The 26,184-nt window shown below is 43.0% G+C and overlaps 2 protein-coding genes and 1 long non-coding RNA gene across 9 annotated transcripts in view; 1 reads left to right on the forward strand and 2 right to left on the reverse strand.

The window, feature by feature from the left end:
• LOC129844123 (CREB3 regulatory factor-like) overlaps positions 1-18,019 on the reverse strand; it is a 37,892-nt gene extending 19,873 nt beyond the window's left edge. Inside the window, exons 1-3 of one of the 7 annotated variants that reach the window (XM_055912527.1) lie at positions 17,913-18,019; positions 1,077-1,320; positions 682-798 (exon numbers count right to left, since the gene is read on the reverse strand). In XM_055912527.1, coding sequence (XP_055768502.1) covers positions 682-798; positions 1,077-1,085 — 126 coding nt within the window. In that variant the 5' untranslated portion in view covers positions 1,086-1,320; positions 17,913-18,019. The other 6 variants (XM_055912524.1, XM_055912528.1, XM_055912526.1 and 3 more) reach the window with 6 other exon arrangements.
• Positions 18,020-18,173: 154 nt separating this feature from the next.
• On the forward strand, positions 18,174-21,758 carry LOC129844126 (uncharacterized). Its single transcript, XR_008757915.1, has 2 exons — positions 18,174-18,260; positions 19,406-21,758. It is a non-coding gene; the product is annotated as an uncharacterized LOC129844126 (long non-coding RNA).
• On the reverse strand, positions 20,829-25,107 carry LOC129844125 (V-type proton ATPase subunit e 2-like). The gene is made up of 4 exons (XM_055912533.1): positions 24,871-25,107; positions 24,406-24,453; positions 23,939-24,038; positions 20,829-23,640 (listed from the first exon to the last, which is right to left on the reverse strand). The coding sequence occupies exons 1-3, from the start codon at positions 24,966-24,968 to the stop codon at positions 23,945-23,947; spliced, it is 240 nt and encodes a 79-aa protein (XP_055768508.1). The 5' UTR covers positions 24,969-25,107; the 3' UTR covers positions 20,829-23,640; positions 23,939-23,944.
• Positions 25,108-26,184: the final 1,077 nt, after the last annotated feature.

A 26,184-nucleotide genomic window follows, 5' to 3' on the forward strand; every position in this document is an offset into this window, starting at 1 on the left:
AGGAGAGGGGTGGGGAGGGGGGGAGGGGGGGAGGGAGGTAAGGAGAGGGGTGGGGAGGGAGGTACGGAGAGGGGTGGGGAGGAGGGGAGGGAGGGGTGGGGAGGAGGGGGGTAAGGAGAGGGGTGGGGAGGGAGGGAGGGAGGTAAGGAGAGGGGTGGGGAGGGAGGGAGGGAGGTAAGGAGAGGGGTGGGGAGGAGGGGAGGGAGGTAAGGAGAGGGGTGGGGAGGGAGGTACGGAGATGGATGGGGAGGAGGGGAGGGAGGGAGGGAGGTAAGGAGAGGGGTGGGGAGGAGGGGAGGGAGGTAAGGAGAGGGGTGGGGAGGAGGGGAGGGAGGGAGGGAGGTAAGGAGAGGGGTGGGGAGGAGGGGAGGGAGGGAGGGAGGGAGAAGAGCATTGTTCATTGTTGACATGGTTAGAATGTGCCGTTACTTTACATTGATCTATGTTACAGACATAGAAATAGAGTCTTGCTCACTGCAGCTCTATGGTGACATCACCATAATAAACAACAGGTGTGTCGGTTAACACTGATAGAACATAGTAATAACAGTGTAATAACATGCAGTCCAGGCAGTGTGGTAGTAGAGCAGATTACAAGGACAAGACACATAATAAACACATGTTCATGTGTCAGACACCTGGACCTTAGAAGCAGTTACAAGCAGTTAGTGAGTTAGTTACCTGGTCATATTGGGTCCTGCCCCCTAGAGGGGAGACAGCCAGGGGGTAGGGGCTGAGGAGACAGCCACGGCTCCCATACGCCTCGCCAAACGCAGGCTCCATCCCATTCATGCCCGGCTATAGGATACACACACACACACACATTACTCTGCTGAGCTACCATTGTCACTAGCATCATTACAAACAGAATAGAACTTCTGTCTAAATATATTGTTTGTAATCAGTATCAGAATCGCAATCTCTGTTGTACATGTATTATTACAGGACAAGATATGTAGACAGTCAATTAATATCAATATTCAAGTTGGAAAGCAATTTTATCACCTTCACTCAAATAAAACCGCTAAAAAACGACTCTTAGTACAGCACAGAATATACAGAGATCCGTGGTGTACCTGAGGCATGCCCAAGGCGGTGGGTGGTGTTAGGAGGTGGTCAGGGTGCCGCTGGAGCGTTCAGCCGGAACATAACACACACACCAACAACACACTGCTCACTGACTGTTGTTGAAGACCCGGATGGAGGAAGGAGGAGGAAGTCACCATCTGTGACCTCACGGGGTCAGGGGTGAGAGGTCAAGGCTTTAGGGTCGACGCGGTGCTCACATGACGCGGTGCTCGCTGCTTACTGTTGGGACCGCTAAAGGGGGAGAGGAGACGGGGAGAGAAAGGTATCATGGGGGTGGGTGGGTTTCAATAGTCTAAACAAGATATGTGAGAGAAGTCATCTAAGGACACATAAGCAAAGCTCTTGGGGCCAGTTTCCCAGATATACAGTGCATTCGGAAAGTATTCAGACCCCTTGACTTTTTTTTGTTACTTTATAGCCTAATTCTAAAATTGATTAAATAGTTATTTCCCCTCTTCAATCTACACACAATACCCCATAACGACAAAGCAAAATAGGTTTTTAGACATTTTTGCAAATGTATAAAAAGTAATAAACGGAAATATGACATTTATAACTATTCAGACCCTTTACTCAGTACTTTGTTGAAGCACCTTTGGCAGCGATTACAGCCTTGAGTCTTCTTGGGTATGACGCCACAAGCTTCGCAAACCTGTATTTGGAGAGTTTATCCCGTTCTTCTCTGCAGATCCTCTCAAGCTCTGTCAGGTTAGAAGAGGAGCGTCGCTGCACAGCTAATTTCAGGTCTCTCCGGAGATGTCAGATCGGGATCAAGTCCTTGCTCCGGCTGGGCCCTTCAAGGACACTCCGGCGTCGTCTTGGCTGTGTGCTTAGGTTCGTTGTCTTGTTGGAAGGTGAACCTTTGCCCCAGTATGAGGTCCTGAGTACTCTGGAGCAGGTTTTCATCAAAAATCTCTCTGTAGTGTGCTCCGTTCATCTTTCCCTTGATCCTGACATGTCTCCCAGTCCCTGTCGCTGAAAAATATCCCCACAGCATGATGTTGCCACCACCATGCTTCACCGTAGAGATGGAGCCGGGTTTCCTTCAGACGTGACGCTTGGCATTCAGGCCAAAGAGTTCAATCTTGGATTCATCAGACCAGAGAATCTTGTTTCTCATGGTCTGAGTCCTTCAGGTGCCTTTAGGCAAACTACAAGCATGCTGTCATGTTCCTTTTACTGAGGAGTGGCTTCTGTCTGGCCACTCTACCATAAAGGCCTGATTGAGAGAGATGGTTGTCCTTCTGGAAGGTTCTCGCATCTCCACAGAGGAACTGTCAGAGTGACCATTGGGTTCTTGGTCACCTCCCTGACCAAGGCCCTTCTCCCCCGGTTGCTCAGTTTGGCCGGGCAGCCAGCTTTAGGAAGAGTCTTGGTGGTTCCAAACTTCTTCCATTTAAGAATGATGGAGGCCACTGTGTTCTTGGGGACCTTCAATCCTGCAGAAATGTTTAGGTGCCCTTCCCCAGATCTGCTCCTCGACACAATCCTGTCTCTGAGCTCTAAGGACAATTCCTTCGACCTCATGGCTTGGTTTTTCCTCTGACATGCACTGTCAACTATGGGACCTTATATAGACAGGTGTGTCTTTACAAATCCTGTCCAAGAAATTGAATTTACAACAGGTGGACTCCAATCAAGTTGTAGAAACATCTCAAAAATGATTCATGGAAACAGGATGCACCTGAGCTCAATTTCGAATATGATAGCAAAGGGTCTGAATACTTATTTAAATAAGATATTTCTGTTTTTCTTTTTTTTAATACATTTGTGAAAAATTATAAAAACCTGTTTTTCGCTGTGTCATTATGGGGTATTGTGTGTAGAATGAAGAGGAATTTGTTATATCTAATCCATTTTAGAATCTTGCAGACACCTGATTGGATTTTATACATATTACATTGATTTACTTCACTTTGACAAATGCTGTGTTTTCAGATCAGACCAGAAGGAGAGGAGACAGGGTGAAGACTATTGAAACCCACCCATAGAGCTCATGTCCTTAGGTGACTCCTTTCAACGCTCACACTGCACTCCAAATATAGATAGATACGATGCAATGTAAAGAGAATAGTCATATATACAGTACCAGTACCATCTAAAGGTTAATTTGCATAATTTAGTGGAATTAAATTGCCGCTTTTTACACAGCAAACAGATACAGAACCTAGTTTGAGCAGAAAATCTGTCCGACAGCACGAGAGCTGCTGCTACAGCTCCTCAAACAGCTTGTTGCTGCTGGAGTGAAACGTGCTTCTATAAGCCCAATCATTGCACAACTATCCTGAATACAATTGTGTGTTAAAAACTGTTTGAATGACCACAATTAAAAAGAGATTTGTATTTGTATTTCTCAACTGGTAATTAAAGCCCGTTTCCCATCCACCATTCCAGTGCATAGGAAACAGTAGACAGGCTTCAGCGTGTCACCCACCACTTTGCAATGAGTTGGAGGCAGCAGGCATTTTGAAAACATATACTGAATTGTTTGAAACCTGAAAGTTTTACTTCATATTATGAGGCATGTCTTACCTTGCTTCAAAGTAGCCTCGTCAAAATCCCACCATACAAAAGCAGAAGCAGTTATTTTATAAAGACTTCCATATTGCCCTTTATCAACAAGCTAAACGTTCTGATCTGTTGCATCAGCCTCGTTGCTTTATGAACGTTTTATTTTGATGTAGACTAGTCCTACTGGTTGTATGAATGTGGGATCTATCTTCCCACAACTGTCCCAGTCTGTTTGGTACAGGCTATTTCCTTCTCCACAAGTTGACTAATAGAATAGGTGAACGTTTCTACTATGAGGGATAGTAGACTGACAGGCTAGTTATTTTGCTGTTTGTTACTCGTCTTGTTGTCTGAGGAAAAGTCAATGTGGACAGTTATTCTAGAATCTTCAAAGTGCGCATCAGAATTCAGTAAGAAGTATGACACATTGTTGCATCTTTGACTTGCATGTTCTGTTAATATGAATTACCATAATCTGAATGTGATTTCTGTCATTCTGAGCACCGTGGGAATATACCCTGATCAGGTTACAATGCAGATGGGCCCGGTACATAGATGGGCCCGGTACAAATGTCCGGTAATTTAAAATGCTGCCGGTCAAAAGCCCGGCACCACATTTTACTAATAGAAAACCCTGACACACACACACACACTAGAGGTAGACCGATTAATCGCATGGCCGATTTCAAGTTTTCATAACAATCGGTAATCGGAATTTTTGGATGCCCGATTACCTTGCATTCCATGAGGAAACTGCGTGGCAGGCTGGACCCCTGTTACGCGAGTGCAGCAAGGAGCCAAGGTAAGTTGCTAGCTAGCATTAAACTTATCTTATAAAAAACAATCAATCTTAAAATAATCACCAGTTAACTACACATGGTTGATGATATTACTAGGTTAACTAGCTTGTCCTGCGTTGCATATAATCAATGCGGTGCCTATTAATTTATCATCGAATCACAGCCTACTTCGCCAAACGGGTGATGATTTAACAAAAGTGCATTCATGAAAAAAGCACAATCGTTGCACGAATGTACCTAACCATAAACATCAATGCCTTTCTTAAAATCAATACTGAGAAGTATATATTTTTAAACCTGCATATTTAGTTAAAATAAATTAATGTTAGCAGGTAATATTAACTAGGGAAATTGTGTTACTTCTCTTGCGTTCATTGCACGCAGAGTAAGGGTATATGCAACAGTTTGGGCCACCTGGCTCGTTGCGAATATGCCAGAATTTTACATAATTATGACATAACATTGAAGGTTGTGCAATGTAACAGCAATATTTAGACTTAGAGTTGTCAGCCTTTCGATAAAAAAAGAAACGGTTCCGTATTTCACTGAATGAATAAACGTTTTGTTTTCGAAATGATAGTTTCCGGATTTGACCGTATTAGTGTTTATTATATTACAATTAAGTCTATGATTTAATATTTGATTGAGCGGTGGTAGGCAGCAGCAGGCTCGTAACCATTCATTCAAACTTTACTGCGTTTGCCAGCAGCTCTTAGCAATGCTTGAATCACAGCGCTGTTTATGACTTCAAGCCTACTCAATCACTTTGCCTACTCAATCACTTTTTATAGCTACTGTTTACAGGCCTCCTGGGCCATATACAGCATTCCTCACTGAGTTCCCTGAATTCCTATCGGACCTTGTAGTCATAGCAGATAATATTCTAATTTTTGGTGATTTTAATATTCATATGGAAAAGTCCACAGACCCACTCCAAAAGGCTTTCGGAGCCATCATCGACTCAGTGGGTTTTGTCCAACATGTCTCTGGACCTACTCACTGCCACAGTCATACTCTGGACCTAGTTCTATCCCAAGGAATAAATGTTGTAGATCTTAATGTTTTTCCTCATAATCCCGGACTATCGGACCACCATTTTATTACATTTGCAATCGCAACAAATAATCTGCTCAGACCCTAACCAAGGAGCATCAAAAGTCATGCTATAAATTCTCAGACAACACAAAAATTCCTTGATGCCCTTCCAGACTCCTGCCTACCCAAGGACGTCAGAGGACAAAAATCAGTTAACCACCTAACTGAGGAACTCAATTTAACCTTGCGCAATACCCTAGATGCAGTTGCACCCCTAAAAACGAAAAACATTTGTCATAAGAAACTAGCTCCCTGGTATACAGAAAATACCCGAGCTCTGAAGCAAGCTTCCAGAAAATTGGAACGGAAATGGCGCCACACCAAACTGGAAGTCTTCCGACTAGATTGGAAAGACAGTACCGTGCAGTATCGAAGAGCCCTCACTGCTGCTCGATCATCCTATTTTTCCAACTTAATTGAGGAAAATAAGAACATTTATTTTTGATACTGTTGCAAAGCTAACTAAAAAGCAGCATTCCCCAAGAGAGGATGGCTTTCACTTCAGCAGTAATAAATTCATGAACGTCTTTGAGGAAAAGGTCATGATCATTAGAAAGCAAATTACGGACTCCTCTTTAAATCTGCGTATTCCTCCAGGGCTTAGCTGTCCTGGATCTGCACAGCTCTGCCAGGGCCTGGGATCGGGAGAGACACTTAAGTGTTTTAGTACTATATCTCTTGACACAATGATGAAAATAATCATGGCCTCTAAACCTTCAAGCTGCATACTGGATCCTATGCCAACTAAACTACTGAAAGAGCTGCTTCATGTGCTTGGCCCTCCTATGTTGAACATAATAAACGGCTCTCTATCCACCGGATGTGTACCAAACTCACTAAAAGTGGCAGTAATAAAGCCTCTCTTGAAAAAGCCAAACCTTGACCCAGAAAATATAAAAAACTATCGGCCTATATCGAATCTTCCATTCCTCTAATTTTTTTTAGAAAAAGCTGTTGTGCAGCAACTCACTGCCTTCCTGAAGACAAACAATGTATACGAAATGCTTCAGTCTGGTTTTAGACCCCATCATAGCACTGAGACTGCACTTGTGAAGGTGGTAAATGACCTCTGTCCTCGTGCTACTAGACCCTAGTGCTGCCTTTGACACCATCGATCACCACATTCTTTTGGAGAGATTGGAAACCCAAATTGGTTTACACGGACAAGTTCAGGCCTGGTTTAGATCTTACCTGTTGGAAAGATATCAGTTTGTCTCTGTGAATGGTTTGTCCTCTGACAAATCAACTGTACATTTCGGTGTTCCTCAAGGTTCCGTTTTAGGACCACTATTGTTTTCACTATATATTTTACCTCTTGGGGATGTCATTCGAAAACATAATGTTAACTTTCACTGCTATGCGGATGACACACAGTTGTACATTTCAATGAAACATGGTGAAGCCCCAAAATTGCCCTCGCTAGAAGCCTGTGTTTCAGACATAAGGAAGTGGATGGCTGAAAACTTTCTACTTTTAAACTTGGACAAAACAGAGATGCTTGTTCTAGGTCCCAAGAAACAAAGAGATCTTCTGTTAAATCTGACAATTCATCTTGATGGTTGTAAAGTCGTCTCAAATAAAACTGTGAAGGACCTCGGCGTTACTCTGGACCCTGATCTCTCTTTTGACGAACATATCAAGACCGTTTCAAGGATAGCTTTTTTCCATCTACGTAACATTGCAAAAATCAGAAATTTTCTGTCCAAAAGTGATGCAGAAAAATTAATCCATGCATTTGTTACTTCTAGGTTAGACTACTGCAATGCTCTACTTTCCGGCTACCCAGATAAAGCACTAAATAAACCTCAGTTAGTGCTAAATACGGCTGCAAGAATCCTGACTAGAACCAAGAAATTTGCTCATATTACTCCAGTGCTAGCTTCCCTACACTGGCTTCCTGTTAAGGCAAGGGCTGATTTCAAGGTTTTACTGTTAACCTACAAAGCGTTACATGGGCTTGCTCCTACCTATCTTTCCGAGTTGGTCCTGCCGTACATACCTACACGTACACTACGGTCACAAGACGCAGGCCTCCTAATTGTCCCTAGAATTTCTAAGCAAACAGCTGGAGGCAGGGCTTTCTCCTATAGATCTCAATTTTTATGGAATGATCTGCCTACCCATGTGAGAGACGCAGACTCGGTCTCAACCTTTAAGTCTTTACTGAAGACTCATCTCTTCAGTAGGTCATATGATTGAGTGTAGTCTGGCCCAGGAGTGTGAAGGTGAACGGAAAGGCTCTGGAGCAACGAACCGCCCTTGCTGTCTCTGCCTGGCCGGTTCCCCTCTCTCCACTGGGATTCTCTGCCTCTAACCCTATTACAGGGGCTGAGTCACTCGCTTACTGGTGCTCTTTCATGCCGTCCCTAGGAGGGGTGCGTCACTTGAGTGGGTTGAGTTACTGACGTGATCTTCCTGTCTGGGTTGGCGCCCCCCCTTGGTTTGTGCTGTGGTGAAGATCTTTGTGGGTTATACTCGGCCTTGTCTCAGGATTGTAAGTTGGTGGTTGAAGATATCCCTCTAGTGGTACGGGGGCTGTGCTTTGGCAAAGCGGGTGGGGTTATATCCTTCCTGTTTGGCCCTGTCCAGTGGTATCATTGAATGGGGCCACAGTGTCTCCTGACCCCTCCTGTCTCAGCCTCCAGTATTTATGCTGCAGTAGTTTATGTGTCGGGGGGCTAGGGTCAGTTGGTTATATCTGGAGTACTTCTCCTGTCTTATCCAGTGTCCTGTGTGAATTTAAGTATGCTCTCTCTAATTCTCTCCTTCTCTCTTTCTTTCTCTCTCTCGGAGGACCTGAGCCCTAGGACCATGCATCAGGACTACCGGGCATGATGACTCCTTGCTGTCCCCAGTCCACCTGGCCTTGCTGCTGTTCCAGTTTCAACTGTTCTGCCTGCGGTTATGGAACCCTGACCTGTCCACCGGACGTGCTACCTGTCCCAGACCTGCTGTTTTCAACTCTTAATGATCGGCTATGAAAAGCCAAATGACATTTATTCCTGATTATTATTTGACCATGCTGGTCATTTATGAACATTTGAACATCTTGGCCATGTTCTGTTATAATCTCCACCTGGCACAGCCAGAAGAGGACTGTCCACCCCTCATAGGCTGGTTCCTCTCGGTTTCTTCCTAGGTTTTGGCCTTTCTAGGGAGTTTATCCCAGCCACCGTGCTTCTACACCTGCATTGCTTGCTGTTTAGGGTTTTAGGCTGGGTTTCTGTACAGCACTTCGAGATATTAGCTGATGTACGAAGGGCTATATAAAATAAACTTGATTTGATTTTGATTTGATCAACTCCTGAGATTAGGCTGGCAATACTAAAGTGCCTTTTAGAACATCCAATAGTCAAAGGTATATGAAATACAAATGGTATAGAGAGAAATAGTCAACGTGTCATAATTCCCATAATAACTACAACCTAAAACTTCTTAACTGGGAATATTGAAGAACTGGGAATATTGAACCACCAGCTTTCATATGTTCTTTGCAAGGAACCTAAACGTTAGCGTTTTTACATGGCACATATTGCACTTTTACTTTCTTCTCCAACACTGTGTTTTTGCATTGTTTAAACCAAATTGAGCATGTTTCATTATTTATTTGAGACTGAATAGATTTGATGTATTATATTAAGTTAAAATAAAAGTGTTCATTGTTCATTCAGTATTGCTGTAATTGTCATTATTACAAATATATATATGTAAAAACCGGCCAATTAATCGGTATCGGCTGTTTTTGGTCCTCCAATTAATTGGTATCAGTGTTGAAAAATCATAATCGGTCGACCTCTAACACACACACACACACACACACACACAGGATAATCCGAGGTGTTAGAGAAATAGCAGCGGTAAGAACAGATCAAGGATCAGTCCACCCTGACCTCAACACATGTCACCACTGACCTTAGAACTGCTCTTAACTTCTTATGGCTGCAGGGGCAGTATTGAGTAGCTTGGATGAAAGGTGCCCAGAGTAAACGGCCTGCTCCTCAGTCATAGTTGCTAATATATGCATATTATTATTCGTATTGGATAGAAAACACTCAGAAGTTTCTAAAACTGTTTGAATTATGTCTGTGAGTAAAACAGAACACATATGGCAGGCAAAACCCTGAGAAAAAATCCAAACAGGAAGTGGGAATTCTGAGGCTGGTCGATTTTCAACCAAGGTCCTACTGAAATCCCAGCGAGATATGGATGAGTTTGCACTTCCTACGGCTTCCACTAGATGTCAACAGTCTGTAGAACCTTGTCTGATGCCTCTACTGTGAAGGGAGGGGAATTAGTCAGGTCTGCCATGACCTGACCATGCTTTGACCATGCGCGTTCACATGAGAGGGAGCTCTGTTCCATCGCTCATCTGAAGTCAATGTAATTCTCCAGTTGGAACGTTATTCAAGATTTATGTTAAAAACATTCTAAAGATTGATTCAATACATCGTTTGGCATGTTTCTACTGACTGTTACGGAACTTTTGGACATTTCGTCAGCTTTTAGTGAACGCGCTTCCTGACGTTGGATTTGTTTACCAAACACACAACCAAAGATAGCTATTTGGACATAAATGATGGACATTACCGAACAAAACGAACATTTCTTGTGGGAGTCCTGTGAGTGCATTCCGACGAAGATCAGCAAAGGTAAGTGGAGATTTATAATGTTTTTTATGAGTTTTGTTGACTGCACAATTTGGCGGGTAACTGTATGGCTTGCTTTTGTGGCTGAACGCTGTTTTCAGATGATTGAATATTGTGTAATGCCGTAAAGCTTTTTGAAATCTGACACAGCGGTTGCATTAAGAACAAGTGTATCTTTAATTATATGTAAAACATGTATCTTTCATCAAAGTTTATGATGAGTATTTCTGTTATTTGACGTGGCTCTCTACAATTTCTCAGGATATTTTGGAGGCGTTTCTGAACATGGCGCCAATGTAAACTGAGGTTTTTGGATATAAATATGAACTTAATCGAACAAGACATATATGTATTGTGTAACATGAAGTCCTATGAGTGTCATCTGATGAAGATCATCAAAGGTTAGTGATTCATTTTATCTCTATTTTTGCTTTTTGTGACTACTCTCTTTGGCTAGAAAAATGGCAGAATTTTTCTGTGAGTTGGTGGTGACCTAACATAATCGTTTGTGGTGCTTTCGCTGTAAAGCCTATTTGAAATCGGACACTTTGGTGGGATTAACAACAAGATTACCTTTAAAATGATAGAAGATACATGTATGTTTGAGGAATTTGAATTATGAGATTTCTGTTGTTTGATTTTGGCGCCGTGCACTTTCACTGGCTGTTGTCATATCATCCCGTTAACGGGATCGCAGCCATAAGAAGTTTTAAGGAACAACAACAACATCATGCTATGCTGCTGAGCTGACCTAAGGCACACAGGAATGAGGAAACAAAGTGTGTGTGTCTGTGTGTGTGTGTCTGTGGAAACTAAGACAGGCTATAGCTGTGGAAGATTCTGATGTGTTGACATCATATACGTTATGTAGCCATTAGCCAACTCAGAGTCACCGAGGCCAATCCACCTCCCCGTGACCCCTGTACTATTGACACGATGTGTCACTCTACCTATGCTGCTGTGTTTCATGTGGTGTCTCCATTTAGCCCACTGTCACTGTACCTATGCTGCTGTGTTTCATGTGGTGTCTCCATTTAGCCCACTGTCACTGTACCTATGCTGCTGTGTTTCATGTGGTGTCTCCATTCAGCCCACTGTCACTGTACCTATGCTGCTGTGTTTCATGTGGTGTCTCCATTTAGCCCACTGTCACTGTACCTATGCTGCTGTGTTTCATGTGGTGTCTCCATTTAGCCCACTGTCACTCTACCTATGCTGCTGTGTTTCATGTGGTGTCTCCATTTAGCCCACTGTCACTCTACCTATGCTGCTGTGTTTCATGTGGTGTCTCCATTTAGCCCACTGTCACTCTACCTATGCTGCTGTGTTTCATGTGGTGTCTCCATTTAGCCCACTGTCACTGTACCTATGCTGCTGTGTTTCATGTGGTGTCTCCATTTAGCCCACTGTCACTGTACCTATGCTGCTGTGTTTCATGTGGTGTCTCCATTTAGCCCACTGTCACTGTACCTATGCTGCTGTGTTTCATGTGGTGTCTCCATTTAGCCCACTGTCACTGTACCTATGCTGCTGTGTTTCATGTGGTGTCTCCATTTAGCCCACTGTCACTGTACCTATGCTGCCTACTGTTGAACGCATGTTCTTCCTATGCATTTCGCTCTAGAGTTTGAACGGTTCGGGCTATAAGCTATTATGACCCCATTCCTGAAAGCTAAGACTCTCTGGGACATGGATGCATCTTCTGTTCCCTTCTGTGGGGATCACAGGCCGCGCAGGATACGTTAGCAGGGCGTGTGGGCCCCATAAGAATATAATTGAATAGCCTTGTCATGGTTCTTCTAAGGATAGATTTTCCACCTCCTATTCTTGTGACTGACTGGGTGCGAACCGGGTCTACTGCATGTCACAAGACTGTGTTATCCCACTTAGCTAAAGCCCATAGGGATGTGTTCAATTCATGAATTCAAAAATATTCTATTCAAATGCAATTAACTGATAGAAATTCTAAATGATGGAATTCAAATTAAACTTCTGTTGGCACTGAAATCTCTCCATATATGGACCCTGGTCAAAAGTAGTGCACTATATAGGAAATAGGGTGCCATTGCTATAGTAGCCTGGATATTAAAACAATGCATGTATTTTGTCTAGCTGCCTACTAGGCTTCCTGGGGTAACTACCTGCCTGTACTGTAGCCTACTAATGTTATACAGTACCATAGATTAGTGGATCTCAAAAGATCTCCTCAGGGACCCCCAAGCACCTTCCAAGTATTTGATCTATTTCAGAGATAGCATACCTGATTCAACTTATCAACATACCCTTGACTAGGTAAATCACGTGAGCTAGTTCAGGGCTACAACAGAAGGGTGAAACGTCTGAGGTTCCCCGGGGAGAGGTTGGAGAACGACTGCCCTAGATATAAAAAACAAAGTGTAGTGTGGTTCCTACCTAATACTAATCCTAATCCGAACTGTAAACTGCTCTGGATATGAGCTCACACTAAATGACTAAAATGTCCAATTGAATGTCTACGCTGCAATGCATAACTGCCTACAGCCTACCATAGTAGTCTGAATATAAAAACAACAATCTATCAATCATTTATTGAGTGTTGATAACTTAGACCGAGTCCAAAGGCCACTGGTGCCAGCCAACCAGGTCGTAAGCACAGCCTTACTGAGACATTCCAGCCTGGACACTGGGACTATGTCCTAAATAGCACCCTATTACCTGTACATTCGACCAGGGCCCATAGGGAATAGGGTGCCATTTGGGATGCAACCGGAGGCTCCCATAGCGACAGCTCTAGGATCAGTTCAGCATCTAACTAAAAACCCAAACCAGGTAGACATTTCTCCTTAGGGACACACCTAGGATCAGGTGTAACCCCCTAATGGTTAAAGTAAGGATTGGGGGAGGGGAAGCTGATCCTAGATTGGTACCTAGGGGAAAACTTCACCCCAGAGCCCTAATGAAGGTCGATGAGAGATGGGAAACTTAAAACTGACCTTAGATCAGTGTCATTGGGACAATTTATCCTATTCCTGAAACGAGGCTCTGGTTAGACAATGCCCCTTAGGGACAGATATAGGATCAGTTTACCTTCCCCCAAGACCCTAACCTTCAACATGAAGAGGGAACTCATAACTGACAATAGATCAGTCTCTAGAGAGGCTACTTAAAACTATATCCGTAAAACAACAGCAGTACATGAAATGGCTAGAAGGACACTCTAATGACCCAGTCAAATGTGACCCGTTTCAGAAAGCTAGCCGTATGTCGCATAACACTACTTCACAGGAGAGGTATTTGAAGTTTTTTTTTTTTTTTTTAAATATCAAAATGCGTTTTTTTGGCAGAAATGCCTTCTGAAACATTTCATGTGCCTTAATAACAAACGTGTATTCCTTTGGTAAATACGAGTAAAATTGTTAAATGATGAGCCTAGTTGGTTTATCCACGGAAAAAGTCAGGAACCTTCCCGCTAGCCATGATTGGCTGAGATAATGGATGGGCTGGACATGCGGGGAGATGAGTTTGAATTGGTCTGCCATGTAGCATGCTTCTGTTTATAACGTGAGCTGCTCAGTATGTGTTGATAATCCTTTGTACTGCAGCTTTTTTGAAAGATATAACATTACCTATCGAGAACTACAAACGTTTTGCTGCTTTTCTCAACAAAATTGATGCACTGAATTTAGCAGGCGCTATCGACAGATCAGTTGGAAAAAGTTGCGATGGGATACTTTCTGCACATGCCACGGTCAGTGTGAACCGAGTGACTTGACACAATGCTGGCAAAACAAGATGTAGCTACAAACAAAACGGTGTTAAAAGGTTCCAGTCTGCCGTGAAGCATTCATCCATGTATATGGGTAAGAGTCTAGCTACATGTTCAGATATTATATGTTTCTAATTTAATCAGAAAGTAATTTTCATTGCAAGTTAAAGCGTACTATTGGCTAGCTAGCAAACGTTAGCTTGCTGGCTTGCTAGCTAAGGTTACGTGTATGATGAATCAGAAATCCATTTTCATTGCTAGTTATAGCCTAATGTTAGCTATCTAGCTAACATCGAAACTAGTTGGTTAGCTTTAGCTACTTGCAGATTCATACTACAGCTATGACAATCAGTTTGTATTGGTGGTAGTAGTATGAGTTGGGATTATATTGGTTCATTGTTTAGCTAGCTAGCTAGCTACATGTCTAAACAAAAGTTAGCCAGGTGTGTCTGGGGGTGATTACGGCCATCTATTGTATTTCATGGACATGTGAACATGTCTAGACAATAGTGATTCATCCACTTTGCTAGATGTGGCTGGGGGGTGGTTATAGCATTTCTTTCACATGACTCATCAATTTAGGCAGGTGTGTCTGGGTAATAATTATAAAATATTTAGTTATCTGGCCATTTTCTGTTTTTGATATTGCTACTATGCAAATATGCAAGTAACCATTTCACTGTACCGTTTAGTATCCTGTGCAACTTAGATTTGATTTGATATAGAGCGTGTTTACCAGAGATGGTAATGTGAAGAACAACATGACCTGCACTAAAGTCTGATTAGGATATAGGACTAGATAAAGTGTATTTTTACCGGGAGTTTTTCCTTATTGTAGGCTACTACTTTTACCACTTTTAGTCTTGAAATCTGTGGTTGTTTATTACACTACTCACTCTGTTTAGCACATGGCCTCACATGTGGATCGTTAAAGAGATGGGTGGGGCTAAGGCTTAAGAGGATGTGAACAATGCTGAATGGGTGTAGACAAAGAAGATCTCTCCAGTAGGTGTACCAAAACATTCAAGAGCCATTTTCTCAAAAGTGGGGTTAGAAGTTTATCAACTTCCATTGTTCCTCAACTGCAGTGTATGATATACCATTTTCTAACTCTGAGTCTCTACTTGTATCCAATGTAAAAAAAATAAAAAAAATAAACACATTTCAAATGATGCTACATAAGACCGAATCCAGGTGGTAGGTCACAAATGAGGACAACACCAGGGGCCTGTATTCATAAAGCGTCTCAGAGAAGGAGTGCTGATTTAGGATCAGTTTAGGCTTTGAGACCATATTGAATAAGATACCCCAGTAGGCTACTACAAATAAATCCCACTGTATAGAGATCAGGTAAGGTTATTATCAAGGTTCCCATCTCCTTGAAGCTATTAAAAGGTTATTGGCCCTGGTCAAAAGACGTGCACTACATAGGGAATAGGATGCCATGTGGGACGCAAGCCCAATAGGACAAGACCAGTAGGCTATATGCTCCACAATAACACAAACCGCTTAGGGCAGTGGTTTTAAAACCAATCTTTTGGAACCCCAGACGTTTTACAATGTTGTTGTAGCCCTGAACTAGCTCACCTAATTCACCTAATTAAGGACTTGATTATTAGTTGATAAGTTATTATCAAGGTTCCCAGCCATCCCCTTTAAGTTATTAATAGGTTATGTATTAGGCCTAATATAGTCTATATACCTGTATATGAGACAATTCCCCAAAGTAAACAACATATCGTATTGTGTATGTGGCTCCAGACCGGAGTCCGGTCTCCGCTCAGGAAATACCCGATCCTTGTGGTTGGTGACTGGTGGACTAGTCTACACTCGACCTTGGCCGACCCTTAACAGAATATAGGCTACACCATATCACTAGAGCAACAACATATACGACCTTGGTGTGGTTTTACACATATTTAATGTCTCGGAGGCCTGGAGAATAATATAGGTCAAAAGGCAGTGTGACATATTGGAACAAGCCACATAGCCTATACGCTATTGGCCTACAATAATTGGACCACACACATTACATTTACATTTAAGTCATTTAGCAGACGCTCTTATCCAGAGCGACTTACACATAGCCTATGCACTTCAGACAAAAGCTCTATATAGCCTACTATTAGTAGTCCTACTAATAACACAATACTGTTTACATGCCACTCTTCGGTTGCATAACACGTTATATAGACTAAACAACACGTGTGAATAATAAGTAGGTTAGACATTTACGCATTTAATAAGTGTCAAAAAAGTGCACCTGTTAGTCGGGACAGAGAGAGACGAGCAGTCCAGACAGCTCGTGATGTCAGCGTGGAACCGATCGACTCGCGTGCACCGAGTAGCCTACACTGCCACGAGAGGAGACCGGAGGCCAGCCCGATCAGTGAGACTGTCTGGAAAGCCAATTTGCAAAATTGGGTCCGACGCACGCACTAGTCTATTCGTCTGGGAAATAATTTCATTTATAATGTTCTTTCCCCATCTTAACGAATATTACTGGAAGACTTTTGATGAAACGGTGGTTTATTTTAGGACTAACTGATGCCCAGCTTTCGTCTCTTCCCTTCTTTAGTTACTCCTGAATGAAAGAGAAACAAACTAACCTATTTCGTTCTCATCCGCGCTTGTTTGCGTGCCCATCCGATGATCCCTTAATTAATCAGTTTCCTCATCACCTCACCCTAACGATAAACCCCATCATAATAACCCACAACATGTGAACTTGGGGCAGCGTCTTGGTCTCACAGTGGTCTGGTCTGGTCTGACTGCACCACTGGATGATCACTGCACAACAACAAAGATAAAGAACCGTCTAGAGAGAGAGGAGGGTACTATGGCAGACAGCAGGGTCCCGCATGGCATGAGACCGAGCGAGGGAGAACACACGACCCTCAAAACCCGATGGCTGCGCTCAAGCAAGGCATCTCACATCGCCAATAATGTTTTAATTTGTTTAAAATTGTAATAACATCTCTAAAATACCGGGCGAATATGATAGAATTCGATTTGACAGACAATAATAATCCCAAAATTCTCGCGCACCGCACACCACCCCAAAAAATAAATTTGGGGCGCAGCTGGCACCATGCAACGCCGGATGTCCATTATTAATTTTTAATACGGCACGAAACGCCAGATTTAGAAAGCGTGCGGAGTGGCTTCGCACGCCACAATGGAGCCTACATTACAGTCTACATTCTTTATAGCCCTGACCTAAAAAAAACGAATATGTTGCGAGGAAAATATTTCGATATAAAAGAAGTTACCTCGTTTCCCCTTTTGTCATTTCCTACACCTGACTGTGTAGGCTACAGTAGCCTAACCGACTCGAATGCGACCGACAGTGACAGTTGTCTAACCGACTCGAATGTGTACAGTAACAGCCAGTGACAATAGCCTACGGCCAAAGTTGAAAGGGTTTTCAGGAGATCGAAACGCATGCACCGCTCTCAAGATGCAGTTGAACCCTCCTCCCTAAATATACTTTGTATCGGTTCTACTAAAAATCATTTAACAAAATAATAGCGCAAATACTAAGTCGAAATACGAGGTAAGTCCAAAAGGGGATAACTACCAACTTCAGTAAATTACAAAGCTTAAGTGAGGTGACTAGCTACATTGCTATACCTTATTAGGTTTCGTCCGTGTCCCCTTGAAAGAATCCTCTCCAGACAAGTAGGCTACAAGGTTACTAACCCACACCAGTGTAAAATGTCTGCCTTGAGCCTTAACCACTCCAAAGATTATTACGCACATACAAGTGTGATAACACGGCGAAAGTCATAATACAGCAAACACATCATTTATCCTCACATAAAGGAAGTTAGTTTTAAACAGCTGGTGTCGAGCTAGTCCATAGTTGATCAAACGGGGACATCAAGGCTGTACAGGATCATGTCTGATCCAAAACAGAGCAGATTTCGAAATGAGACCAGACACAATTAATACATTTTGAATTATTGCCTCCATCATGCCTAGATAAACCTAATACTATTTTAGAGAAGCTCGTAAATAACTTACACATCTCCACGGAGCGGTCTAACCCCCTTACGCATCACATGGTGTCGCCCGTATGACTCACAATTAAAAAAGAGCAAACTGGTAGCCTAGTCTACTTTCAATTTTTCGGCGGAATGACAACACTTTAGTTTCTCATCCGCTTTTTGGAGGGGAGGGGAGGCGTGAACATTGTTCCGAGGATGTTATATGTTTTGTTTTTGAGCTTACATGTTAATGTTAGGCTGGAATACACACTCGGTTAAATTTGACACTGCCTCCTCTTAAAAGCGAAAGGACCAACACACGCGCGCTCCGCTCGCAGAGCAACCGAGGAAAACTCCTGATGCAAAATGGAAACTGTGTCAACGGGTAAACACAGGCTCTCGGTGCACGAGGGCATACGAGTTCATGGCAGCGCTCAATTCTAGTGGTCGAGTTCGTTTTGCAAGGCCCGGTGCCCCGGTTTGCAGGATTTTGCTTATTTTAGACCACTCTCTTGGTCCTTAAGTGACGTCTTCATTCACCCGGGGCAACGGACCATGCAAAACGAACTCGCTTAGTGAAAACGGATATGGCTGGCGTAACGTCAGAGCTGGGGCGGGTTCATGTGAACCATCTTTAGGACACGGTGAAGAATGAGTGCCTGAACCCGGTGAACCGCACGACTACTTACTGTACCGGGGGCTCTAGCCTGCTTCCTGCTGCGCCGCTCTATAGGCAGATAATTACATTAAATCCGAGAATATAGGTCAGATTCCTATTAAAATGTAATGGAAAAACGGTATAGCCTAGCTAGCCTACTCTGCTACATGCAGACCAATATCACAATGATAAGGAGCCTAGGTCTACAGACAGTAATCATATGTTCCTTTTCTATTTTAAATCTTAATGTTACACAAAAGTAGGTAGCCACTTGCCTGTGTGTGTGCAGAACGTCAAGTTACAGTACCATGAATAATAAAACAACTTCGTGTGTGTTTGTGTGTGAGAGAGAGTACTGTATGATCACGTTATTTTTCATAAATTATAGAACAGTTTAGTGTGGTGTGAGAGAGCGAGACAGACACAGCGTTTGTGAGAGAGAGAGAGAGGGTGTGTACATGTGTGTACTGTGAGAGAGAGTGTGTGCACGTTCATGCGTGCCTGTGTGTGCTATACGTACAGTATGTCCTCTCGCAGTCGGCAGTAGATATAGGCCACAGCATATGACACATTCCATACGCAATGGAGAGAACAACGCAGCTGACAGAGAATGTTCACAGACATTTTGGCAACGTGGGTGGGGTTATATCCTGCCTGTTTGGCCCTGTCCGGGGGTATCATTGAATGGGGCCACAGTGTCTCCTTACCCCTCCTGTCTCAGCCTCCAGTATTTATGCTGCAGTAGTTTATGTGTCGGGGGGCTAGGGTCAGTCTGTTATATCTGGAGTATTTCTCCTGTCTTATCTGGTGTCCTGTGTGAATTTAAGTATGCTCTCTCTAATTCTCTCTTTCTTTTTCTCTGTCTCTCGTAGGACCTGAGCCCTAGGACCATGCCTCAGGACTACCTGGCATGATGACTCCTTGCTGCCCCCAGTCCACCTGGCCGTGCTGCTGCTCCAGTTTCAAATGTTCTGCCTGCGGCTATGGAACCCTGACCTGTTCACCGGACGTGCTACCTGTTCCAGACCTACTGTTTTCAACTCTCTAGAGACAGCAGGAGCGGTAGACATACTCAATGATCAGCTATGAAAAGCCAACTGACATATACTCCTGAGGTGCTGACCTGTTGCACCCTCGACAACTACTGTGATTATTATTATTTGACCATGTTGGTCATTTATGAACATTTTAACATCTTGGCCATGTTCTGTTATAATCTCCACCCGGCACAGCCAAAAGAGGACTGGCCACCCCTCATAGCCTGGTTCCTCTCTAGGTTTCTTCCTAGGTTTTGGCCTTTCTAGAATTTTTCCTAGCCACCGTGCTTCTACACCTGCATTGTTTGCTGTTTGGGGTTTTAGGCTGGGTTTCCGTACAGCACTTTGTGGCATCAGCTGTTGTAAGAAGGTCTTTATAAATACATTTGATTTTAATCCAATCACTGAACAAGCCTGTCTGAACCATAGATATTCTAGAGTGTGTAGGTCTGAGTTCTGATTCTATCTCTATGGCCAGAACTGTGGAACATGGTAACTATGGGACACCAAGGCCATTTAATTCTGTTGAAAACAATAGTCATAGCCCAGGTGGGTTGTTGTTAAAAGTGAGACAGAGAGGTTTAGACTATTGAAAGTGTGTGCGTGCGTTTGTGTTTGAGTTTGTTGAAGGCCAAATAGGAATTTCAAAGTAAAAGCTTTCCTCCACTGTCTACAGTTCATCTCATATAGTCCTGTATTTTCTTCAGTCATCATTATCTGTAGGGTGCCATTTGGGATACAGCGATTTTCCGTCACCTTCACACAGCAGAAGGCCCATAATGTTGGGTAATCATAACTGTCTGATCCTAGATGATGAATGATGTCTGTAATTTTATGTAACCCTGTAATCCCTAATCCGCTGGTGGCACAAATGGCTCAATATTTTTTTCCCTCTCTATAACCTTAAGGGTAGAGGTTTCCTTTATCCTTAACGCCCATTTTAACTGTCTAAAAGTCCATTTAAACTCCATTCTAACTGTGTAAATGTCAACTTTAACTGTACAAACGTCCATTTTAACTGTCTAAATGTCCCTTTACACTCCATTCTAACTGTGTAAATGAATGGTAAAGAACAGTGCTCATAATATCAGGTGTGTGTGTGTGTGTGTGTGTGTGTGTGTGTGTGTGTGTGTGTGTGTGTGTGTGTGTGTGTGTGTGTGTGTGTGTGTGTGTGTGTGTGTGTGTGTGTGTGTGTATACGATAGAGACAAGTGTCAGGTGCAGGCTGAGGAGGATTCAGAAGGAGACAGGACACAGTGTACCAGACATTGAAATAGGGTTTTTACTAAGGGATTCACATGGACAATGTCACTGTACACACCTACACATTAGATCACACTTACACAAGGCCCGAGTCAGACAAGTCTTTTTCCAGTGTCAAAAACACACACATCTATACGCTCAATGTTTCCATGGTGACCACAATGAATGAGCTGTTATGCACGTTGCAACCTAGGTCTAGTGTTTGTAATAATGGACCTAGGCTTCCACATATCACATATCTACATAGCTGGAATACATAGAACAGCTTTCTCTCATGTAAACTGATCTATTCATGTCAGCCCTGGGCTGAATCATGTCTACTTCAGGGAGCGTCCTAAATTACTCCCTATTCCCTACATAGTGCCCTACTTTTGACCAGAGCCCAATGGGCCCTGATTTAAAAGGAGTGTGCTATAGAGTATAGGCAATAGGTTGCCATTTGGGACATGGCCTTGATCTATCACTTTTGATCCCTCTGTAAACCGCCACCACAACTATCAACAAGGCTTAAAGGAAAACACAACATCATTTGGTCTTTCTCAAAAGTAGCTGTATATTGATGTATCTTTCTTAACTTTTTGGCTGAGCTGAGGAACAAGCTGTCTCAGAGATAGGATGCCCTAGGCTGGTCCCAGATGTGTTTGTGCCATCTTGCCAACGACATTGGTGTGATTGTCAAGCCAAACATGTTTAGTATGACAGTGAATGACAAGGAGTTGGCATGATGGCACTAACAAGACTGGCACTCAGGCTAAGACGGCTTCTCTCTGGGTGGGGGTGGAGGGAGGGCAGGGAAGGTTGTTGTGGCTGGCTGGAGCTGGGGTGCCTTCCTACAGAAAGCATCACACATCGTTTACACAAGAAGGGGCAGAGGTTGATAGCAAGCACTTGCCGCGTTTGGGGTCAATTCAAGTTCAACTCAAGTTTATTTAGGAATGGAAATGTTTCAATTTAGAATTCAGATTTTTCAGTTCATTTTACAGGGCAATTTCTATTCAATTCCTGAATTGATGGGAGTTAACTGTTGAAATGGAATTGACTCCTCCAACCCTGTCCCTGCAGCAAGACTAGTTGTATTGTGGTCGACGACAAACACTGGCTGATATTGTGATCATGATCACCATGGTAACTAGGAGGACCTAGGGTTGGAAAATTCTAGGAAATGTCCCCAAATTCCCAGGTTTCCAGAAATCCCAGCAAGGATATTGGAATAAGAAGAGAATGCGTAGGAAATCTGGGTATCCTCCAACCAGGATTTCTGAGCCGGGAATTTGGGGAAAGTTCCTGGAATTAATGCAACCCTAGGAGGACCATAACGATCCTGAAGAGCGACGATGGGAAAGGAGAGAGGATAGAGTAAGGAGTTGTCCTGGTGGTTGAGATTTTAAAGACGCTTAAAATGGAGTGGGGCTCTCGAGTGTAGTTTCTCATGGCCGTGGGCCAGCCAACCACTCCTGGTAATATACTAGTATTTACACACAGAATGACTCAACAATAATCATCAAAGTAACATAATACAGACACTGACTCCACATAACATAACAGTCAACTTATGTAAGAGCCAGGACGTCAGTAAAAATAAATACTAAACTTCAATTAAGACTTTCTGATGATGATAATAAAAATAACAACAACAACAACATGTAGAGGAAATGTAAACAATAACAATAACAGGTCAACTAAACCTCCAAGATGACACGTTTTAACTGTAGCTAGAGACGCAAGTGACATCTATGTGCTACCTGGTAATATCGAGTGTATCAGTGTGAGCTATGCCTTCCAGTGCATTAGCAAAACAAATGCATTGTTTTGCTCAAAAATAGAACCTTATCACATGTCAGGATTATATGTAACATATACAATTATATTATATCATATATTACTTTCATACCTGCTATCCAATAAATAGAATTCTGCATGCATTCTACAACACGTTGAAACATCAGCAGTATGATGGCCTAGATATGTTTCATATAATCCTTACATATATAGTGTCATATACTTTTCTGTCTAAGGAGTATTATACCTCACTTATCTATATTGTCACAGATTTGATCCCAACGTTAGAACATGTTTGTTTAGAACCTCTTAAGAATCGGACCCTTTTTTCCCCAATTTTCGCTAAAATGACATACCCAAATCTAACTGCCTGTAGCTCAGGACCTGACGCAAGGATATGCATATTCTTGATACCATTTGAAAGCAAACACTTTGAAGTTTGTGGGAATGAGAAATGAATATCGGAGAATATAACACATTAGATCTGGTAAAAAAATAATACAAAGAAAAAAAAACATTTTTTACCATCATCTTTGAAATGCAAGAGAAAGGCCAAAATGTATTATTCCAGCCCAGGCACAATTTAGATATTGGCCATAATGGCAGCAGTGTATGTGCAAAGTTTTAGACTGATCCAATGAACCATTGCATTTCTGTTCAACATTTTGTATCAAGACTGCCCAAATGTGCCTAATTGGTTAATTCATAACTTTTCAAGTTCATAACTATGCACGCTCCTTAAACAATAGCATGGTATTCTTTCACTGTAATAGCTACTGTAAATTGGACAGTGCAAATTCTCTCCAATCTGACTGGACTGCTGCAGGTTCAGATGGCGATGCAAAACATTATGACAACGTTGCAGTGACGTAAGAAAGACATTGGGATGGAGGGATAGAGGAATGTAGCCGGGGTTGCAAAGAGGAGGGAATAGACGGGTTCAGGAGTCAAGTTGTAGAAGAATCCAGTCCAGGATGGATGAAGGGAATGAAGATATGTGGTCAACGGAGCATCAAAGAGAACCCAACCCTGGAGAGAGAAAGGAGCCATTATAAACGCTATATACCTAGTTTACTCATGATTATTATGTTTACAAATATTTTCTTGGGGTTTTACATGTTTTATTGAGCTAGGCCAGTGAAGGGAAGACAGGAAAGGTAGGAGAGACTGCGAGTCAGAATGACAGTGGGTCAGATTCCAACCCATGCCATCTCTGGTATCCTAGGCTGTGTGTGCCGGGATTCGCGGCCCTGACACATGAATGTTTATTCTTGAAAGCTATTATACAGTGCTATGTCAGGCGTTATAATTAGACAGTAAGACTGACCTGGTGTTACTCCCAGAAGTAGCGGAGGTACCAGATAGTCTCGTTCTTCAGCTGAGGTCCAAACAGAGGGTTGGCCTGGGCTAGGATCGCTATCAGCCAGCTGCGCACACACACACACACACACACACACACACACACACACACACACACACACACACACACACACACACACACACACACACACACACACACACACGAGACTCTGGCATTAACTTATACAGCAACTAGAGAACCTGACATTAACTTATACAGTAGGTAGACTTAGAGATAACATAGAGTAGAGAACCTGACATTAACTTATACAGTAAGTAGACTTAGAGATAACATAGAGTAGAGAACCTGACATTAACTTATACAGTAAGTAGACTTAGAGATAACATAGAGTAGAGAACCTGACATTAACTTATACAGTAAGTAGACTTAGAGATAACATAGAGTAGAGAACCTGACAGAACATCCATACTCACAATAACCAGCAACAAACAGCTGTCAATATCAAACTAGTGATGACAACCCTGTGAACAGAAAGAGTCAACACACATTGACACAAACCATATCCGCTATCATCACAAACACCCAAGCTGGCTCGCGTGCACGTACGCACACGCACACACTATAACCTGCTTAACATGAACGACATCTTTGATATACAGTAGCTACTACTGTGATAACTGCATTGCGAGCGGGCCAACAGCAGGGATGAGAGAGAGGGGATCGATGCCTATAGGCTTCTGTCCAGGGCCTACTGTTTCCATCCCGTTCATTCATTACAATCCGAGATATAGGAACATATCCTTACAATGTCAAATATTTGCCTTAAAACAAATAATTTCATATAATAAGCAAATATAAATTTTAACCAGATTACCATTATACACAATTTTTCGCTTCTGTAATGCGTTTGTATGGATAACGGTAGGTAGGACACCTACCCTCGGTTGGGTCCTTTGGGCACGAAAAAGGGTGCTACGATACCAACGAGCGCCCATAACGTGGTGAAACAGATCATCGGCAAAGCAAAAGAGCCCATCGTTACACCGAATAGATCACCGGGTGAAAGATAAATAAATACCAAATTGTGTCCTTAGCTAGAACAACAGCATCAACCGATCCGCTGCGTTCCTTCTCAAGAACACCCTTGCAGTTTACTCCCGCCTTCTCCCATTAAAACGCCTCTGATTGGCCGGGAGCGTTGTGATTGCAGTCTTTGATTGGTTTAGATTATGTGTTCGTAGGGTATTACGAAAGGAGCGACTGGCTAGTGGAATGCGTATAGACCTAATCTGACAGGAGATCGGAAGTGAATTGTAACAGTAACAAATTGTTGACACGTTTTAACAATGTTGCCGAGTTAAAAGTAAGTATAGTTTGTACCAACCACACTTTTTCATAAAATTAATACATTGGTCACTGTAATGGCCTTGGTTATAGCTAATTATAAACTGGGTAATTCAAGCCATGAATGCTAATTGGCTGTGGTAAATCAGACCGTATACCAGGGGTATGACAAAATATGTAATTGTACTAATTACATTGGTAACCACTTTATAATATCAATAAGGCACCTCGGGGGTTTGTGATATATGGCCAATATACCACGGCTACAGGCTGTATCCACTTGCATAAGAACAGCCATTAGCCGTGGTATATTGGCCATATACCACACCTCCTCTGGCCTTAATTCATAATTATAAACTGGGTGGTTCAAGCCCTGATTGCTGATTGGCTGAAAAGCCGTGGTCTATTAGACTGTATACCATGGTATGCTCCAATTAAGTTGGTAACCAGTTTATGCTCTCATCCTTCTAGACCTATCGGCTGCCTTCGACACTGTGAACCATCAGATCCTCCTCTCCACCCTCTCCGAGTTGGGCATCTCCGGCGCGGCCCACGCTTGGATTGCGTCCTACCTGACAGGTCGCTCCTACCAGGTGGCGTGGCGAGAATCTGTCTCCTCACCACGTGCTCTCACCACTGGTGTCCCCCAGGGCTCTGTTCTAGGCCCTCTCCTATTCTCGCTATACACCAAGTCACTTGGCTCTGTCATAACCTCACATGGTCGCTCCTATCATTGCTATGCAGACGACACACAATTAATCTTCTCCTTTCCCCCTTCTGATGACCAGGTGGCGAATCGCATCTCTGCATGTCTGGCAGACATATCAGTGTGGATGACGGATCACCACCTCAAGCTGAACCTCGGCAAGACGGAGCTGCTCTTCCTCCCGGGGAAGGACTGCCCGTTC

The sequence above is a fragment of the Salvelinus fontinalis genome, unplaced genomic scaffold (assembly GCF_029448725.1).
Source record: "Salvelinus fontinalis isolate EN_2023a unplaced genomic scaffold, ASM2944872v1 scaffold_0176, whole genome shotgun sequence".
In the NCBI taxonomy this organism is placed as follows: domain Eukaryota; kingdom Metazoa; phylum Chordata; class Actinopteri; order Salmoniformes; family Salmonidae; genus Salvelinus; species Salvelinus fontinalis.

Bases quoted from the DNA above. Each gene is read 5' to 3' on its own strand.
- LOC129844125 (XM_055912533.1), bottom strand. From the start codon at position 24,968: ATGGGCTCTTTTGCTTTGCCGATGATCTGTTTCACCACGTTATGGGCG. The intron at 24,454-24,870 runs GTAGGTGTCCTA...TTCTGTTCACAG, and splicing joins CCCAAAGGACCCAACCGAGG to GGTTGTCATCACTAGTTTGA. The intron at 24,039-24,405 runs GTGAGTATGGAT...GTGTGTGCGCAG, and splicing joins GCTGTTTGTTGCTGGTTATT to CTGGCTGATAGCGATCCTAG.